The 19,271-nt window shown below is 53.4% G+C and overlaps 1 protein-coding gene across 1 annotated transcript; it reads right to left on the reverse strand.

The window, feature by feature from the left end:
- Positions 1 to 2,966: 2,966 nt before the first annotated feature.
- On the reverse strand, positions 2,967 to 11,155 carry LOC116467923 (immunoglobulin superfamily DCC subclass member 3-like). Its single transcript, XM_032151541.1, has 8 exons — positions 10,891 to 11,155; positions 9,373 to 9,675; positions 8,747 to 8,891; positions 8,533 to 8,663; positions 5,173 to 5,310; positions 4,929 to 5,087; positions 3,223 to 3,411; positions 2,967 to 3,100 (listed from the first exon to the last, which is right to left on the reverse strand). The coding sequence occupies exons 1-8, from the start codon at positions 10,928 to 10,930 to the stop codon at positions 2,967 to 2,969; spliced, it is 1,239 nt and encodes a 412-aa protein (XP_032007432.1). The 5' UTR covers positions 10,931 to 11,155.
- Positions 11,156 to 19,271: the final 8,116 nt, after the last annotated feature.

Raw genomic sequence — 19,271 nt, forward strand, 5'->3', positions numbered from 1 at the left:
TAATAAGCTAATTTTTGGAGAAAGGATTAAAAGAAAAAACTTTGTAATATTTATCACTTGCAAGCTATGTTTAATAAAGAAAGGAATGGTTTCTAAACTTTCCTGTGGCTGTGCTTTAGTTATGGGGCTGGGGGTGGCAGTTTGGCGGGAGAATTTTCGGGGTAACTGGGAGATGAGCTATGGCTGTCTTCCCTAGTCAGTCCAGCCATGGACTGAGTACCTTTGGTTTGTATCCTTCTCTTTGATTGTGATGATTATTTAAAGCCCTGACCTACTTCTGTGTTCTTGTTCCCTTCCAACTCTAGCTGGAGCCAGTGTTCTGGAAGCCACCAACCCCACTTTAGTTACCTGATGACTGTGGGTCTAATGGTATCATGGGGAGGGGGCTGGGTCTCCATTCTCTCCTAGGGAAAGGTGTCCCCTAGCAGTCCTTGGCCCTTCCCACCACACTGCTCTGGTCTCTAGTGACAGAATCCTTTAGCCAGGCACAGTGCTGCATGCCTGTAGCTACTCAGGAGGCTAAGGCAGGAGGATCATTTGAGCCAGATCAGCCTGGGCAATGTAGTGAGACCCCATCTCTGTAAAAGAAAATAAATTATCTTTTGTAACATGCTTGTTCCTCTAGTCGGTTGCCTTATTTACCATCAGGGGCTCACATTGCTCTTTTCTAGTAAACTACCGAATATAGTTCTTTAACAATCTGAATGCAGCATCCCCTGAAAGATCTGGAACTGCACTTTCTCACCATCTCATCACTCCCCTCCCCCAAGTTTTCCTTTCAGCCCAAAACATTAACCAGATCCTAATTTATTTTTTCTGTTTTGATTATTTATTTCCAACAAAGCAGTTAGACCAGGCCCAACCAGAGAAGAGGATGTCATTTCCTCAAGGACTTGATGTTTGGGGCTATTCTTAGCCCTCTTGCTCCTCAGCCGCGTTTTTTAGTTACAGCTGCTGCTGTGCCTTGTGCAGAGGGCACTATTGTGGAGGGCCAAAGCCCAGCCTTTCTGGAGTCTTGTCACTGGTGCTAGCATTACTCTATAAGAGCACAGGAGACAGGTTTGGGGTCCTCTAAGCCATGGGCTTTCCTTCCCCCAAGACCCTTCCCTTTTTGGCACAATACTGGGCAGCCTTGGAGAGAGAGTGATTGAGGGAGTGGCTGGGGCTTTGGCTTTAGAGCATGGCAGAGCTGGATGAGGGACTATGGTGCCCTGGATGCCATAGGCTGGTAGAGGGAGAAGTGGGAAAGAGGTGCTTTTTGGACCCCAAGAGTTGAGGGAGGGGAGATGGGGAGTGCTCCCCAGCCTCTGTGCTCATTCTACAGGCGATTCAAGACTGCCAAAACCCTGACTCAGACTAATCTCTTTAAAAAATAGAAATCAAATGGGTAAGGAGGCCCCCCTGAGGAGGAGCCAGTGCTTTGGATCTGGGAAGGGGGAAATGGGTATTTGGTTGCTCAGAGAAGCTCATATGAGCTCAGATATTTAAGACTCATGTTGTAGGGAGAAGAGGGGCAAGAAACTCAGCACCCCCTTTGCCCACCTGCCCACTCGGACCACAAGGAATGCAGGTCGCCTGTCCCTGGGCAGAGCTCAGCTTGGGCACGAGGAGACAGAGACAGATTTTAGACTGTCTCAAAGTCTAAAATCTTTAGGTTGTGAGATGGAGGTGATGACAGAGCCTCTTCCCCTGCCCCCACTTTGTGGGGAACCCTTAAAGCTATGTGTCTTTGGGCAAGTTCATATCTGGATCAAGAAGAGGTGAATATATTGGGTTATGAGGCAGGAGTAACTGGGTTGGGGGTAACTCCCAGCTGGGCTTGGTTTAGTTTGAGGTTATTTGGTGTGTCGGGGGAAGAGATGCAGATTCTCCCATTTCTTGAGGAACAGAGAAACCACACCCTCTTCTCTCCCGCTATGGCCAGTCCTGCCCCCCACCCCCCAGAGAGGGGCTGAGGGACTTTTGCTTCTTTCCTGACTCTGGGGTGACAGGGACAGGTGAAGTAGATTCTTTGGTGTATCTGGAGTTAGTGGCATCTCGGAGGGAGCCAACTTGGAGGGCCCTAGGCCAAGGCCAGCTGTTCCACAGTCATCTGAGGAGGAAGGAGGTCAGGCCCTTGGACCAAGGCCTCAAACACTCCAGTTTCCCCCACTCATTCCCCATCACTGAATCCCCCTCACCTGGGTGGTGAGTTCAGTCTTCTCCCCCGGCTTCCCTCCACTCTGAGTCTGGCCTTGACGGCCCCCAGCTCTGTCCGAGGCAGTCCGAGGCACTGCCCAGCATTCCTGGGACTCCTGTTTGCAGAGGAGGCTGCCCAGGTAGGAAGGGTCAGCAGCGTGGTCTGTCTGGTGCCTCCCTCTGCCTCGCATGGCTCCCAACCCCTCCTCCTGCTCCATGCTCCCCAGAGATGGAGAGGGTGGACCCCTCTTCATGCTGCTGGATGGCAGGGAACTGGCTCTAGCTCATTTCTGCTGCCCTTGTTCTTTGCCTTGGGAGCCCCAGTTCTCTCTTCCCAGCTCATGGCAGGCCTTCTGCCCCTGGTACCACACAGCTCTGAAAAGAATTGGCTTCCCCTCTTCTGCCTGAGTCTCCTCATTGGTAAAATTGATTGGTTGTAGATTGGGGCTCTTTTGCTCTCTTTGGCCCTGTGCCACAGTGATGCAGACTGTCTCCCTGGCAGATTTCCCACATTAGCCCTTACCTGGCCCTTACCTATGTCTCCAGCCCAGGAAGAGGCAGAGGAGGCAAACAATGAGGGCAGCCAGGCCCACGTGGATACCCACCACAACCCCAGGCAGTGAGCTGCTCTCACCCTGGCTGCAAGAGCACCCAGTCTTGGACTCTGTGGACACTGTGCCATCTGTCAGAGAGAGGACCAGGGTTGGAGGTGAAGCCCAGCCCTCCTCCTCCCTGAAGACTGGCAGCCATGGGTCCTATCAGAGGGGCCTGCTGTGACCCCAGCCCTACTACCCTCCTACCAGACCCCACTTACCAGGAGTGGCCAGGGGCACATCATGCAATGAGACAAAGCGGGCACTGCTATTTCCATCCCCATTGCCATTGAACGCCTGCAGCTTGATCTCATAGAGGGCAGCCGGTTCTGCAGGGAGCAGGGGAATGTGAAGGGGACGGGCATTTCTGGGCCAGGAAGCTCAGTACCTGGGGTAAGATCACACTGAGAAAGGCGGGCCTTGAGCGGCACAAGAAGGTTCAGAGCCTCACCCAGGTCTGTGTAGAGGAAGGAGCTGACACTGCTGGCCAGGAGCAGAGGCCCCTCAAAATGGGCAGCAGGCAGCTTGCGGTGAAAGAGTTTGAAGCCTTGGATGGGCCCCAGCTGGGGTGGCAGCTCCCAGGAGGCCTGCACAGAGGTGGCATTGAGCACTTTGGTGGAGAAGCCCAGGGCAGCAGGGGCTGCAGAGGAAAACAAACTGGTTGGCAGTCCCTGCCCACCTGAGGCCAGGGACTTCCCAATGCTGGAAAGGCTGTCACTCACTGCTGCCCATGGGGGAGGCAAAGATGGGGGCAGAGTCCTGACTGGCACCCTCTGCTGAGTAGGCCCGCAAATGGATGGTATAGGCTGTGGCAGGCTCCAGGTTGGAGAAGACGTGCTCAGAGGTGCCTTTGCTTACGGCCTCTTGGAGCTCCGGGCCAGATGGCTCTGAGGAGCAGAGCAGCATCTTCTCACTAGCCACATCCCCGCACCCTCACAAACTGGGGACGAAGCCCCTCTTGGTGCCTGGCTGGGCCAGCCAAGCCTCCAAGGAGAGCAGGGAAGGGAGCTACAGAAGTTGGAGCTAAGCTGAGAAAGGATGAGGATGAGGAAAGGGCCTAGAGTCAAGGTGAAAAGCAGTAAGGAAGCACCAAAAGACCATGTACAGAGGCAGCCAGCCCAGAGAACCACAGGCCCAGAGGCCTGGGAAGAATCCAGAAGGGTCTGGGGTCATGGAGGAGACGGGCCCAGAGAATGAGAGGGACTTGCCCAGGACATCAGCAGCCAGGAGCAGAGGTGGGCTGGTGCCAGGGACTCCTGGCCCCTGGCCCTGCTCTGAGCTCAAAGCCCTCTCCACCCACCCATACCCACCTCCCACAGGCCGGAGGTGCAGCACGTAGCCAATGATGTCCCCGCTGGAGGGGGGTGGCTCCCAGGACACTCAAATGGCAGAAGTAGAGAGAGCCATGGCATGCAGGCCCCTGGGGATGGGGTGGCTCTCGGCCCCCTGTCATGGCCAGGCGGGCACTGGCCTGGTTGGAGCCCACGCTGTTCTCTGCCACGCATTGATAGATGGCCTCTCCTCAACTGAAACCCCTGCCAGCATCAGCGTACTAGAGAAAGACGAACTCAGCTGCTGGGAGCCCTTTCCCACCAAGCCTTAGTGGAGTGGCCCTAGAGGAGGAGGCTGTGTGGGGACATTACCTGTAATGAAGCAGTCAGGGCAGAGCCTCCTGGGGGAGGGGAGGATTGCTGGAAGTAGAAGGTAACTTGCTGGGGGTTTGTGGATGGGTGTGGATTTTTGAGATTTAGGTAGTGAGTGTTGCATGTAGGTGGGGGTGGATGCCCAGGGTGGGTAGGGGGACCTACCATTGCCAGTGGGCAGTGGGGAGTGGTGAGACACGAGTACCTATTGTTGTGAGTCAGCCTGATGTTATCCCCAGGACTCAACACCTTCCCATTCTTCAGCCAGACCAGACGGGGCTCAGGGACGCCCTGGGCCACGCAGGTGAAGATGGCACTACTGCCCGGAGGCTTGGACAAGGACTGTGGCCACTGGACAAACTCAGGGGGAGCTGGGCAGGCAATAGCATGGAGGAAGGCACTGTGAGACCCGGCCTCTTGCCTCCTGCCCTGGACCCTCTCCACATCCAGGCTCCTGTCAGGGAGCTGGGGTGCTCCAGCACTCTCCCCACCCAGTCGGGCCCTTGGGGCTCACCCTGCATGAGCAGGACGCCCTGCGCTGTGCGCCGGATGCGGGTGCCTGGCTGATTGGCGGCGCAGACATAGACGTCTGAGTGCTGGACTGACATGTCGGAGATCATGAGATTCCCGGTGCCCAGAACTTGGATGCCCTCCACGCTGATGGAGCGGCCATCTGCAAGAAGGCATTGGGGGGTCAGGCTGGGATAGGATGAGGGCACGAGGCTCTGAGAGACGGGGAGCGGGGGGCGGCTGCGCACCCAGGCAGCTCCAGGAGACAAGCGGCTGAGGGTGACTGGTGGCGATGCACTCCAGCATTGCCGTCTGGTGCACTGTGAGGGTCAGGTTCTGAGGCCTAGACAGGATCTCTGGCTCCTGCAGCAGCCTCAGGGGTCCCACTGTGTGGTGGAAACAAGCAAATTGGATCAGGAAAGGAGAACCTCCTTCCAATACTCAACTTCTACTCCAAGCACACTCTTCCAGCCCACAAATGTCACCAGACCTCAGAGGTGTGTTTTGCAGCTGCTATTCCATCCCCAATTTACAGATTTTAAAAATGAGCTGCCCAAAGTCCCATGGCAGTAGCTATCAGGCCGAAGGTCTCGTGGACTGGGGGTGGGGGGAGAGAGGAGAGTGAGCATTCTCCTCCTACAAACCCTGTGTGTGACCCCACCTTCCCTGGGTGCCTCACCCTGAGGGGCGGGTAGAGGCACCCACAAAGTTGGTAGGAGGTGCTCCCTCAGAAAGCATGACCAGCCTCCTGAGACCTCAGCCTGCTCAGCTGCTTAGGAGGGACACAAGTGTTTTCCCAAAGTAACTCTGTTTTGGGTCTAAATCACATCTTCATTTTATGCCATGCTCCCCCGTTTCATTAGTTTATTCAACAGATCATCACTGGGGGCTCCCATGTGCCAGGCAGCGCCCTCACACTGGGAGCACAGTTGTGAACAACATCGTGTGAAACAGAGCTCTGCTTTCCTGTAGGCCATCATCCCCATTTTCTTTACTACCTTGTGTCATGTGAGAACTTAACGTGTCTTTAACCTTTCATAAATGCCCTTTATTAAGAATGTCTCGGCTAGGCGCGGTGGCTCAAGCCTGTAATCCCAGCACTTTGGGAGGCCGAGGCGGGCGGATCACGAGGTCAGGATATCAAGACCATCCTGGCTAACACAGTGAAACCCCATCTCTACTACAAATACATAAAATTAGCCGGGCAAGGTGGCGGGCGCCTGTAGTCCCAGCTACTCAGGAGGCTGAGGCAGGAGAATGGCGTGAACCTGGGAGGTGGAGCTTGCAGTGAGCCAAGATCACGCCACTGCATTCCAGCCTGGGGGACAGAGAAAGACTCCGTCTCAAAAAAAAAAAAGAATGTCTCAGATAAAATGTGTTTCTAAAATGAAAAGTTTCTCAAGGGTTGGTCTAAAGTCTTACACATATTTATCCCTCAAGGTGTAGGACTGTGTTTTGTTCATTCATTTATTCAGCAACTATAGATTGAAGGCCTACTTTGGGCCCAGCCCTTCTCCATTTGCCCCTTGCAAGCTGCAGTACAGGCTGTGGGCTGCCCTGGAATCTCCTGGCCTCATTCAAAGAGGCTGTGTCCTGCCTGGCCAAACAGTTCAGTGAGGGGAGGCTGGGTCACCCGGGCCAACCCCTTCCCCATGCCAGGCATTGGCTGCGAGCCCCACACATTGTCCCATTTTGCCCTCACCACAGGCTGTGTGCGGAGTACTGTTATTTCCCCCATTTACCTGAGATCAAGGATCAGAGAGGTTAAGTAACTTGCCCAATGACAGAGGCACTGGCAGAACTGGGGGACTCCCTGGATCTTGGTAGCACTGAACAGCTGACAAAGAGCATCCACTCTTTAGCCGCTGTGAGCTCCTTGAAGTCTGGGAAATTCTGTCTCACTCTGGTGCACGCCCAGGGTAAGTGCCTGCCCAGGTGTGTGCAGTTGAGTGCATTAGGGGTGAATGGCTTGGGGCCTTGGTCACCAGCTCCTGCCCCTGGGGAAGACTACTCTGACACCAGCTCCTTTAGGCAACCCTTGAGCCTTTGGTTTCTGGTTGGTCCTCTGCCCCCAACAGGCGCCTGCTCCTCCTGCTAACCTCCTGTCGCTCTCTGGCCATTCGTCTCCCTGCTCCGCAGGCAGCAGAATCCTATGTCTGCTTGATAGCCTTGAGAGACATAGCCTCCTGCCCTGCCCTCCTGCCCCAGACTGTGGGTAGGAACGGGACCCCACTGGGCTCCTCTCTGCTCCTGCAGAGGAGCCGCTGACCCCCACCCTCGCTTTGAGTTTCTAAGTCAGTTACAGATCAGAAACACAACCGTTCCCCCTTCCCCTGACAGTCTTCAGTTTAAAAATTATATACCGGCCGGGCACAGTGGCTCATGCCTGTAATCTCAGCACTTTGGGAGGCTGAGGCGGGCAGATCACGAGGTCAAAAGATTGAGACCATCCTTGCCAACATGGTGAAACCCCATCTCTACTAAAAATACAAAAATTAGCCGGGTGCGGTGGCAGGTGCCTGTAGTCCCAGCTACTTGGGAGGCTGAGGCAGGAGAATCGCTTGAACCCGGGAGGCGGAGGTTGCAGTGAGCCGAGATGGCGCCACTGCACTCCAGCCTGGCGTCAGAGCGAGACCCCGTCTAAAAAAAAAAAAAAATAGATATAGCCTTCGGTGAAATTTTGTCGGAGATGGTTTGAAAGTTCGCCCAGGTGCGGCGGTGGTGTCCCGTAGTACACTTGCTTATTTATACCCTGGAGCCCCCTAGTGGCTGATTCAGGCATGACTTTCCCTCACAAACACCTGTGGCATCTCCGGTTTAGGCGGGGTCTAACCTGCCTCTCCTGCTAGGCACCAGCCCCTCATAGGCTCTGCTGTGGCCTTCACTTTGGGCATAAAACTCTCCCACCCCATTTGGCCTGCAAGTGGGGTCATCCTGGGTGTTTCATCTCAGGTACAAAGCTATTTTCATCCTCACCCCAAGAAGGAGACGTGCAAGTGTCCGTGCACACATGCACATGTACATGCAAGCACAGACACATACACGAACACATGCACATCTACACGCCATGTGTATGGGGGCCGCGTGTTCAAGACACAGGCTGACTCAGCCCCAACGCTAGACCCTCCAGAGCTCCCACTACCCTCTGGATCAAGTCCAAACTCCTTTCATGGTATGCCTTGCCTACTCACCAACGTTAACTTTGCTGCCCTGAATTCTGCCCATTCTGTGGTCCAGCAACACAGAACTGCCTGTGTGAACTTTGTTGTCCTCACCCTTGCGCATTTGTCCAAGGAAATGCCCCCGTCCTGCCCTCCTGACCTTGGCTTGCCTCTCTCCACTCACCCTTCAACACCGAGCTTGGGGTAGCTTACTCCAGAAGCCCCTGACAATCCTTGCCCACAGCCCAACCCTGGGTTCCCGCAGCACCACCTTCTCTCTCAGGTTATGAGCTCCAGGAAGCCAGGGATGGCTCAAGCCTGCTGCCCTCCCACACCTGGCACAGTGCTTAACATGTCATAGGTGCTCAAAATGCCTGCCTGTCCCATGTACAACCACAGCAACCATACCCTCCTCTCTGCCCAGTGCCCACACCGGGCCTGGCTTACCGCTCAGGGTCAGCTGGGCATCCTGGCTGTGGCGGGTACTGGCCACATTCCGTGCCATGCAGCGGTAGGTTCCCATGTCAGCCTGGCTCACACTGGTGATGTGGAGGATGCTACTAGGCAGCAGTGTGACCCTGAGGATGCAAAGGTCAGGGCTCCATGGCCTGTGCCCTGGCCCACAGCCCACCGTCCCATTGCACTCCTAGTAGGTGCTTACCGGTGGCTGGCAATATTCAGGGCTGTGCCATTGTGCTCCCAGGAAATGGATGGCTCAGGCACCCCCTGGATCAGGCACTGGAAGCGAGCAACTCCACCCTGCTCCACCTCAGCAGATTCTGGATGTTGGTGGAAGCGGGACAGACCTAGAGGATGAGGGCGCCGCTTGGGCACCTGCAGAGCTGGCCCTGGGCTATCCCCCCACAACCAAGTCCCAGGGCTGGGCCCAACCTCTATGCCCACATCTGCCACTTGCTCTTCAGTATGGAGCCCTGCAGCCTCATGTCTAGGACTTTTGTGGGCCATAAGCACTTTGCCTTCCTCCATTACAAAAATTTTAAATCATAGTTTACAACGGCATTGGAATATAGACAAATATAATCCAGTCTGGACTCATATTTACATATTTATTATTATATTCATTTTTTTCTTCTGGTTTTGAAGAAGTTAAAACATTTTTGTGGGCCCCTAGAAGAATCAAAGGCTCTACCAGTGTGTACACTGTGTCTAGTGGCTGGGCTGGCCCTGCTCAGGCCCACTCTCAGCGACTCTGGGCCCCATGGGTGCCTTCTGTGGGTGCCTCACGAACTCTCATCCCCCAATCCCAGGAACAGCCCTGTCACTTACTTGCCAGCTGTACCCGGGCCCGTCGGCTCACCAGCCGCCCGTAGCTGTTCTGGGCCATGCAGTGGTACTCGTGGGCACGGGAAGGGAGGCTCCAGTGGGAAGGCAGGGCGGCCAGGTGCAGGGAGCCATCTGGCATCAGGGTGGCACCACTGTCATTGGCTAAGGCCAGCCCATCCTGCTGCCAGGAAATGGACACGGGCGGCTCACCCTCCACCTGGCAGGGCAGCACCAGCGGGTGCTCCTGCACAGCCACTGTGTTCCCCGGCTCCTGCAAGAAGGCCAGGTCAGAGCCTACAGCACGGCCTGTAGGGGCAGCCAGCACAGCCTGGACATGGCGGCCCCCTGAGGCCCACCCTCTGTCCACCACCTCCCCCACGGCTTTGACTCCCTCCCAGCTTTGGCAAGAGGCAAGGGACAGGACTTGACTTTAGGGAGACTTTGTGTCAGCAAAGGAGGAACAGGGAAAAGAGGGCAGGGCCTGGCCATCTGAGGAGCAGGGTGGGCCACTGTCCGGCTGGCGGGTGCGGTGTGGGCCTGGAGGGCCAGCTGTGATTGATGGCCTCTTTCAGCTGGGCCCTGGCAATGGGGAGGGGGCAGGGCGGGCACAATGGTGAGGTCAGAGGCTGAGGCGTGGGCATTGTGTTCCCCAGGGGACAATGGGATCACCCCCTCCCTCCCCTGCCGGCCCATCTGCCTGTCTGCCTGCAGGGTCAGCTTCCCAGGACTCCTGGCTCTCCCCCTTCTCCCTCCCGCCACCAGGACCCTGGCCTCTGAATAGGGAAGGAACACACTTACACTCACACACACTCATTCACGTACACACACACACTTGGATTAAAAATCACAACCTCACTTGCCACGAGGTCTTCTAGACACAGACAGATTCCATCCCAGACACACACTCAAGGAGGCCCCAAACACAGGTCACACGTAGATGTCCCTACAGATTCAAAGTCACAAATACATAAGCACAGGGCCATAGACACTAACAGCACAGGCCCAGAAATGCATGAGCAGAGCTGTGAACCCACTGCCTCCCTTCCCACACACCCCCATAAATACAATAACTCAGCCTGTGAGGCTGAGCCAGGACCCCCAGCAGATGGGGTGGATGGGCGGGCAGACAGAGCCTCCGAGGGGCACATGGGCAGGGGGCTCAGCCAGCCTCGGTTGGCTCAGGGACATCTGTGGGGAAGCCTCTGGGGCTCTGCCTCTGCATGCCCCGCAGTCTGCTCAGCCACTTGCCTCACGTGGCCCCCAGGTCCCCTTCTAGCCACTGTGCCCCAAAGCATGGGCTCCTAGAGCACCCCCCACGGCTCTCCCGCAGCCTTGCCTGCCCCTCCAGCTCACCCCTCTCCTCTGCTGTCCTCAGGGTTTCTCCACCTCCACTCCGGCCACCTCCATCCCTCTGCTCCCCCAACCTTGCCCCCCAACTCTCCCACCCCTATGCCTGCCTCTTTTCCTTCCCCGTCCCTCTGCCCTGGCTTTCCCTATGGCCCCCATGGCCCAGCCTCTTACCCCAGCCTGGGAGCAGCAGCAGCAGCAGCAGCAGCCCCATGTCCCTGCCAGGCCCGGCCCCTCAGCCTGGGCAACTTCCCCAGCAGCCCCAGTCTCCTGCCTTCAGCCTGGGGGCCCTTGAGCTGTGGGCATTCCCCACCCCGCACTTTGGTGCACAATGTGGGGGCCCTGGTCTTGCTTTGGGGAGCCCAGGTTCTGGGCCGCCAAGCTCTGGGGTCAAGGCTGAAGGCTACTGTCCTTGCCTTCGTGTTCCTGGAGCTGGGTCTCTCTCTGCTTTCAGCCTGAGCCCCCTCCCCACTCCTATCCCCACTGTCCCCTCCTCCCAGGGCCAGGACCCAGACACCGAGACAATTGGGGCGGGGAAAGGGGCCGAGGGCCAATGAGAGCAGGGCAAAGTTGGGGGGTCAGACCCGCCCCTTTCTCAGCTTCCAGAAATCTCTCCCAGCCCATCACCCACCCCTTAGTCCCTCTCAAACTTTGACTGAATGAGAGTGAAGTTCTAGGAGGAGTTAGGGCATCTGGTCCCCCAAGCCCATCCTTGGGGATCCACGTCCTGGACAGGGGTGGCTTGGAGTCTGATTTGGGGGTCCTGGGGAGGGGTGCAGAGCCCCCACTCTCCTAGTAGAGTCGCTGTCCCAGGTGCTGAGCCTGGGTCTGAAGTGGGGGACCTCATCTCATTAGTTCAGTCCCAGCCCCAGCAGCCCCAGCACCATTCATAGTGTCACTTTCCAAAGCTGTTCTCTCTATTCTTATTGGGACAATGGATTGGGGCCGCCAGGGGCTGGGAGGCTGCCAGCCAGCGGGAGGTGGAGGACCAGCCCCATCCTAAAGAGAAGAAAGAAACCCAAGCCTCCCGCCCTTTGCCAGGCTGACCACTTAAAACATGCAAAAAGAGGGACTACCCTTCCGCCAAAGGAGCCTGGGACTCAGGCAAGAGCTGACTTTGAGACTTGCTATTTCTGGAGGATACCCTCCCCTAAACTCCACCCTCCTGAAAAAGAGCATAGCTTAGGAAAGGTGACAGGGGTACCAAGGATGTATGGGAGTATCTGTGAGAGGCAATAAAGGGGAAAGGCTGGGCTGGGGGAGTCTCGTGTGGCAGAGAATGAGGCCCCATCACCCAGCTTCCAACCCTACGAGCTCCAGCCTGTCTGGCCCCTGACTCAGTCTCCCCCTGAATCCTGGTCCCCTTGCCCGCTCCCATCAGCCTCTGCATCTGGCCTTGCCCTGCCCACTTGAGGCTGCCCCTTGCCTCTTCAGCACAAACTCCCACCCTCAGTCTTCGCCCCCACTTGCTCAGCTGCCTCTCTGGCTTGTCCACCGTGCTCACAGGCTTCAGAATCAACTCAGGCCATTGTCCCTCCCAACTCGGCCTCCTCCTCCCAGACAGCAGTCCTTGGTGTCTGTGTCCCAGGACGGGGCTACCCCTAGCAGAGACCTCTGTGGGACAGGAGAGCGAGCAGCCTTCCCCCGGGGCCTCCTCGTCCCAGCCCTGCATCTCTCTGTCCTGGAGCCTCCTATGAGGGTTCCCACTGCTTCTCCAGAGGGGCCTCCTGAGTCATGGCAGTGGCCTGGGTAGGGAAAGGCGCATAGGCCCTGGGGTCAGATGTGGAACAAATCACTAGCTGCGTTTCCTTGCGTAGGCAAATATACCTTTCTTTTTTTCTTTTTTCTTTTTTTTTTTTTTTTTTTGAGAGAGAGTCTCACACTGTCGCCCGGGATGGAGTGCAGTGGCGCGATCTCAGCTCACTGCAACCTCCGCCTCTGGGTTCAAGTGATTCTCCTGTCTCAGTCCCCTGAGTAGCTGGGATTACAGGTGCCCACCACCATGCCCGGCTAATGTTTTGTATTTTTATTAGAGGTAGGATTTCTCCATGTTGGCCAGGCTGGTCTTAAACTCCTGACTTCAGGTGATCTGCCCACCTCGGCCTCCCAAAGTGCTGGGATTACAGGCGTGAGCCACCGTGCCCAGCTGGATTAGTGACCCTATAAGAGGAGGAGAGATCTCTCCACGTGCACATACCAAGGAAAGGCGCGTGGTGACTCCACGGGAACTCAGGCCTCTGCAAGCCAGGGAGGGGCCCTCGCCGGGAACGGGATTGGCTGGCACCTTCAAGCTTGGACTTTCCAGCCTCCAGTACTGTGAGAAATAAAATCCTGTTGTTTAAGCCATGTAGTGTCTGGTGTTGTGGCAGCCCGAGCTGACTCAGACACCCCATCTCCTGGCCAGCTTCCCCTGCTGCTATCAGAACTGCCCACTCTCCAACAGCTACTGAGAAGATGCATCACTGACTGTGCCACTTGCCTGTCACCTCCGAATCCGCACTCCAGCATGGCTCGCAGGACAAAGAATGACCCATACAGGAGACCTGGTCCAAGGCCTGTCACTAAACAGCCATACCATCTTAGCCTAGTGATCCTCGCCTCTCTGCCATCTGCTCACCTGTAAGAGGGGAGAAGGTCAAGACCTGCCTTTCACAGTTGCAAGGACAAAGTGAAATGCGGTGCTAAGGGCCAAGCACTTCCTCTTTTTTTTTTTTTTCGAGACGTAGTCTCGCTCTTTCACCCAGGCTGGAGTGCAGTGGTGCGATCTCGGCTCACTGCAGGCTCCACCCCCTGGGGTTCAGGCCATTCTCCTGCCTCAGCCTCCAGCGTAGCTGGGACTACAGGCGCCTGCCACCTCGCCCGGCTAATTTTTTTTTTTTTGTATTTTTAGTGGAGACGGGGTTTCACCGTGTTAGCCAGGTTGGTCTCGATCTCCTGACCTCGTGATCTGCCCGCCTCGGCCTCCCAAAGTGCTGGGATTACAGGCGTGAGCCACCGCGCCCGGCCGGAACTTCCTCTTTTTTTAGAAGAGATAAATTTATTTTTTGAGACAGGGTCTTACTCTGCTGCCCAAGCTGGAGTGCAGTGGCAAGATCACAGCTCACTGCAATCTCTACCTCCTGGGCTCAAGTGATTCTCCCACCTCAGCCTCCTGAGTAGCTGGGACTGCAGGTGTGTGTTACCACGCCAGGCTATTTTTAAAAATTTTTCATTGGTATGTAGAGATAAGGTCTCACTATATTGCCCAGGCTGGTCTTGAACTCCCGGACTCAAGCGATCTCCCCACTTCAGCCTCCCAAAGTGCTGGGATTATAGGCGTGAGCCGCCGTGCCTGGCCCACTTCCTCTTTTTTCTAGGAACAGCTTTACTGAGATATAATTTACATGGCAGAAATTTCACCCATCACCCATTTAAGGAATTCGTTGGCTTTCTGTATCTTTTCAGAGTTGCACAACCATTACCACAATCTATTTTAAAACATTTCATCACCCCAAAAAGAAACTTAGTACCCACTAACATTCACTCCCCATCTGCCCTCTCTCAGCCTCTGCCAATCACCATTCTACTTTCTGTTTCTATGAATATGGCTACTCTGGATACCTCATATACAGTGGAATCATATGATATTTGTCCTTTTGTGTCTGGCTTATTTCACTTAGCGTAATGTCTTCAAGTTTCATCCATGTTGTAGCCTGTCTCAGAACTTCATTCTTTTTAATCCCCGAATAAGATTTCATTGCATGGATAGACTACATTTTGTTTATCTGCCCATCAGGAGACTGACATTTGGGTTGTTTCCACTTTTTGGCTATTATGAGCAATGCTGCTACAAACATCCGTGGATACGTTTTTGTGTGGACGGACGTCTTCTGTTCTCCTGGGCATGCTCCTAGGAATGGAGTTGCTGGGTCACATGGTAACTGTATTTTGAGGAACCGCCAAACTGTCTTCCACAGTGACTGCAGCATTTTACGTCCCAAGCACTTCTTTTTATAACACTCAGGATAGGAGTTAACTTTTATTGGTCCCAGGCCCCTTTGAGAATTTGATTAAAGGCTACCTCCTGCCACCAAGGGGATAGACCCACACTCCCTGGAGCGCTGGCAAACGCCGTCCTGACGCAGGCTAGGAAGCTCCATCCCAGGGATGGAGCCCGGAATAGCCTTGAGCTCAGGAAACGCCGCCAAGATGGACCTGCTGAGAGCTGCCCTCCTTCCCTCCCTCTGCAACAATTGCCTATTGGCTCAACCCCGAACAGTCCTCTGGCGTCATCGGAGGTTTCACAGCTGCCCAGGCTTTCCTGGAATAACGTCCCTGGAAAGTCTCAGCTGGCAGATAGAATCCCCCGAAAAGTCCCCACGCACGCCCAGGACACTGTCTCCTTTCTCAGCCACCTCCTCTCTCCTCTCAGCCTGGTCCTCTGCCTCTCTCCAAGCCTTTTTTCTGCCTCTTCCCTTCTCTGTCCGTCTCCATCGGCCTTCCCATCTGTGGTCGGCAGAATAGGGCCCTGGAGAGATGCAAGTCCTCATCCCCAGAACCTACGAATGCGCTAAGTTACCTGGCGGGGAGGAATTAAGGCTGCTACAGCTGATCTTAAAGAGGTGCTCCAGGATTATACAGGTGGGCCCAATGTCATCATGAGGGTCCTTAAAAGCGGAAGAGGAAGGTGGAGGAGAGGAGAGGGAGATGTGGCCGCAGAGGAGAGCCAGAGACGCGATGTGCAGGAGGAAGGGGCCACAGCCAAGGATGCCGGGCTTCTAGAAACTGGAAAAGGTGAGGAAGCGCATGCTCCCCTAGAGCCTCCAGAAGGAAACGTAGCCCTGCCAACGCCAATTTTAGGTCAGAAAGCCCTGTCAGGCGTCTGACTGCAAAGCTATCAGATCAGACATTCATGTTTGAAGCCCTTATGCCTATGGTAATCTGCTACAGCCCCCGCAGGAAACGCACGACTCCTGTGGGCTCCGTCTCTGACGTTCAATCCAGGGCGCTGCATTTCACACCGGCTTTCATGCGTGTCTCCCCCGGAGCGAGCTCCAGGAGGGCGGGGACTTTGTGGTGCTCGCAGCTATGTGCCCAGAGCAGAGTCTGGCACAGGATGGGCTCTCAGTTAACGTTTGTTAAGGAGAGGAGGTGCCGGGCGTGGTGGCTCGCGCCTGTAATCCCAGCACCTGATCACTTGAGGTCAGCCTGGGCAACAGGGCAAAACCCCATCTCTACAAAAAATTAGCCGGGCACCTGTAGTTCCAGCTACTCGGGAGGCTGAGACAGGAGGTTCATTTGAGCCTGGGAGGCAGAGGTCGCAGTGAGCCAAGAAAGCGCCCTGCACTCCAGCCTGGGTGACAGAGTGAGGACCTGTCTCAATAAAGAAAAAAAAATTACAAACGTTTTCTTCATAACCACAATGCCATTATCATATATGACAAAATTCCTGAATAATTCCTTAATATCATCTAATACCTAGTCGTTAACCAAATATCCCTGATTGTCTGAAAAATGTCTTTCTACTGTTTTTGTTTTGAATCAAGAGCAAGGTTTATACACTGCACTTGATTATTGTGTCTCTTAATGATCCTATCAAAGGCAAACACCCCCAACCCTCAACCTTATATGTCATTGAATTGTTGAAGAGACTGGGTAAATTTTCCAGTAAAATTCTGCATGCTCTTGGTCTGTCTGATTTTTGTGTGTGTGTGTGCTATTGAATATGTTCCTCTATAAATGGGTGTTGGCTCAGAGGCTTGGTTTATTCAGGTTCCACTTTTAGGCAAGAAGACTTTATTCGTGGTATTTTATGCTGCACACTGCATTCAGGAGATGCACAATATCTGGTTGTCTTACTGTTAGTGATTCTAAAATTGATTAGGGGCTACAGGTGCTGATAACCTGATCCCTCCAAGATTCCTTGTCAATCTTTTCTTTTTTTAATTTTTTTCTTTGAGATGGAGTTTCACTCTTCTTGCCGAGGCTGGAGTGCAATGGTGCGATCTCAACTCACTGCAACCCCCGCCTCCTGGGTTCAAGTGATTCTCCTGCCTCAGCCTCCTGAGTAGCTGGGATTACAGGCGCCCCCCACCACACCCAGCTAATTTTGTATTTTTAGTAGAGACGGGGTTTCACCGTGTTGGCCAGGCTGGTCTCAAACTCCTGACCTCAGGTGATCCTCCTGCCTTGGCCTTCCAAAGTGCTGGGATCACAGGCGTGAGCCACCATGTCTGGCACCTCGTCAACATTTTCTTTCTTTCTTTCTTTCTTTCTTTCTTTCTTTCTTTCTTTCTTTCTTTCTCTCTCTCTCTCTCTCTCTCTCTTTCTTTCTTTCTTTCTTTCTTTCTTTTCTTTCTTTTCTTCTTTCTTTTCAGACAAGGTCTCCCTATGTTGCCCAGGCTGGAGTGCAGTGGCTATTCACAGGCACAATCATAGTTCTCTGCAGCTTCAATCCCCTGGGCTCAAATGTTCTCCCTCTGCAGCCTCCCAAGTGGCTGGGACTACAGGCATGTGCCACCACACCCAGCCTCATCAACCTTTTATCCAATAGTCATATCTATTGGTAATAATTGCCTGACAGTTATTTCATTAGGGGTTGCAAAATGCTGATTTTCCAGTTCTGTCATTCCTTTCTCATTTATTAACTGAAATTCTTCTGTAAAGAACGTTCCCTCATCAACTAGGACAATTTGGTAACCCTGAAATTCAGTTCACATGGGAAAGAAGGGAGAGTGCTTAGTTTTTTCCTGTTTCCTCCTGATCATCTGAGCTCCAGAGTTCGAGACCAGCCTAGCCAACATGGTAAAGCCCTGTCTCTACTAAATATACAAAATCGGCCAGGAGCAGTGGCTCATGCTTGTAATCCTAGCACTTTAGGTGGCTGAGGCGGGTGGATTGCCTGAGCTCAGGAGTTCGAGACCAGCCTGGGTAACAACAACAACAACAACAAAATTAGCCGGGCATGGCAGCGTGCGTCTATAGTCCCAGCTACTCGGGAGGCTGAGGCAGGAGAATTGGTAGAGCCCGGGAGGCGGAGGTTGCAGTGAGCTGAGATCGCTCCACTGCACTCCAGCCTGGGTGACAGAGGGAGGCTCTGTCTCAAAAAAAAAAAAAAAAAAATTTAGCCGGGCATGGTGGTACACACCTGTAATCCCAGCTACTTGGGAGGCTGAGACAGGAGTATCGCTTGAACCCGGGAGGTGGCGGTTCCAGTGAGCCAAGATCGTGCTGCTGCACTTCAGCCTGGGTGACAGAGTGAGACCCTGTCTCAAAAAAAGAAAAAAAAATTAAAACCTTTCTGCTTCAAAGGATGCTTTTGACAAGAAAGTGAAAAGACAACAGAATCAAATATTTGCAGACTATATATCTGATAGGAAACTTGTGTCCAGATTAAAAGGAAAACTTGTACAACTCAATAATTAAAAGGCAAATAACCCAGTTACAAAGTGAGCAAAAATTATGAATAAACATCTCTCCAAAGAAGATATGCAAATGGCCAGTAAACACATGAAAAGAAACTCAACCTCATTGGCCATGGGAAAATGCAAATGAAAGCCACAATGAGATGCCACATCACACCCAGTAGGATGGCTATAGTAAAAAAAGACAGATAATAACAAGTGGTGGGGATGTGGAAAAACTGGAACCCCTTATAGACTGTTGGTGGGAATGTAGAATGGTGCAGCTACTGTGGAAAACAGTTTGGCACTTCCTTCAAAAAGTTAAACATAGAGTTACTGTTTGACCTAGCAATTCCATTCCTAGATATCTACCCAAGAATACTGAATATATATGTCCACACAAAAACTTGTACATGAATGTTGATAGCCGTATTATTCAAATAACCAGAAGGCATAAATAGCCCCAGGGTCCATCAACAGATGAATGGATTAACAAAATATGATAGATCCATACATTGGAATATTATACAGCCATAAAAAAGGAATGAAGCCAGGTGCGGTAGCTCACACCTGTAATCCCAGCACTTTGGGAGGCTAAGGCTGGTGAATCACTTGAGCTCAGGAGTTTCTGATCAGCCTGAACAACATGGCGAACCTCCATCTCTACAAAAAATTAAAAAGAAAATTAGCTGGCCATGGTGGCACATGCCTGTAGTACCAGCTACTGGGGAGGCTGAGGTGGAAGGATTGCTTGAACCTGGGAGGCACAGGTTGCAGTGAGCTGATATTGTGTCACTGCACTCCAGCCTGGGTGACAGAGTGAGACCCTGTCTTAAAAAAAAAAAAAAAAGAAAGAAAAAGAAAACATTCTGCTAAGTGAAAGAAGACAGACAAAAAATGCAACTGAATATGGCTCTGGATGCTTGCTGCTTGCAGAATCCAATAAACAAGAGCAAGGTCTGGTAGAAAGAAAGTGATTTTAGGCTGGTCCGAGTGCAGTGGTGTTTACAACTCATTGATCACAACCAGTTACAGATTTCTTTCTTCCTTCTCCACTCCCACTGCTTCATTTGACTAGTCAAAAAAAAAATTTTTTTTTAAGAAAATGATTTTATTAACCAAAACTAGTAAAGGGGAAGTGGCCGGATTCCCATCCAAAGCAACCACTTTGAT

This window comes from Hylobates moloch, unplaced genomic scaffold, assembly GCF_009828535.3.
Source record: "Hylobates moloch isolate HMO894 unplaced genomic scaffold, HMol_V3 SCAFFOLD_5, whole genome shotgun sequence".
In the NCBI taxonomy this organism is placed as follows: Eukaryota; Metazoa; Chordata; class Mammalia; order Primates; family Hylobatidae; genus Hylobates; species Hylobates moloch.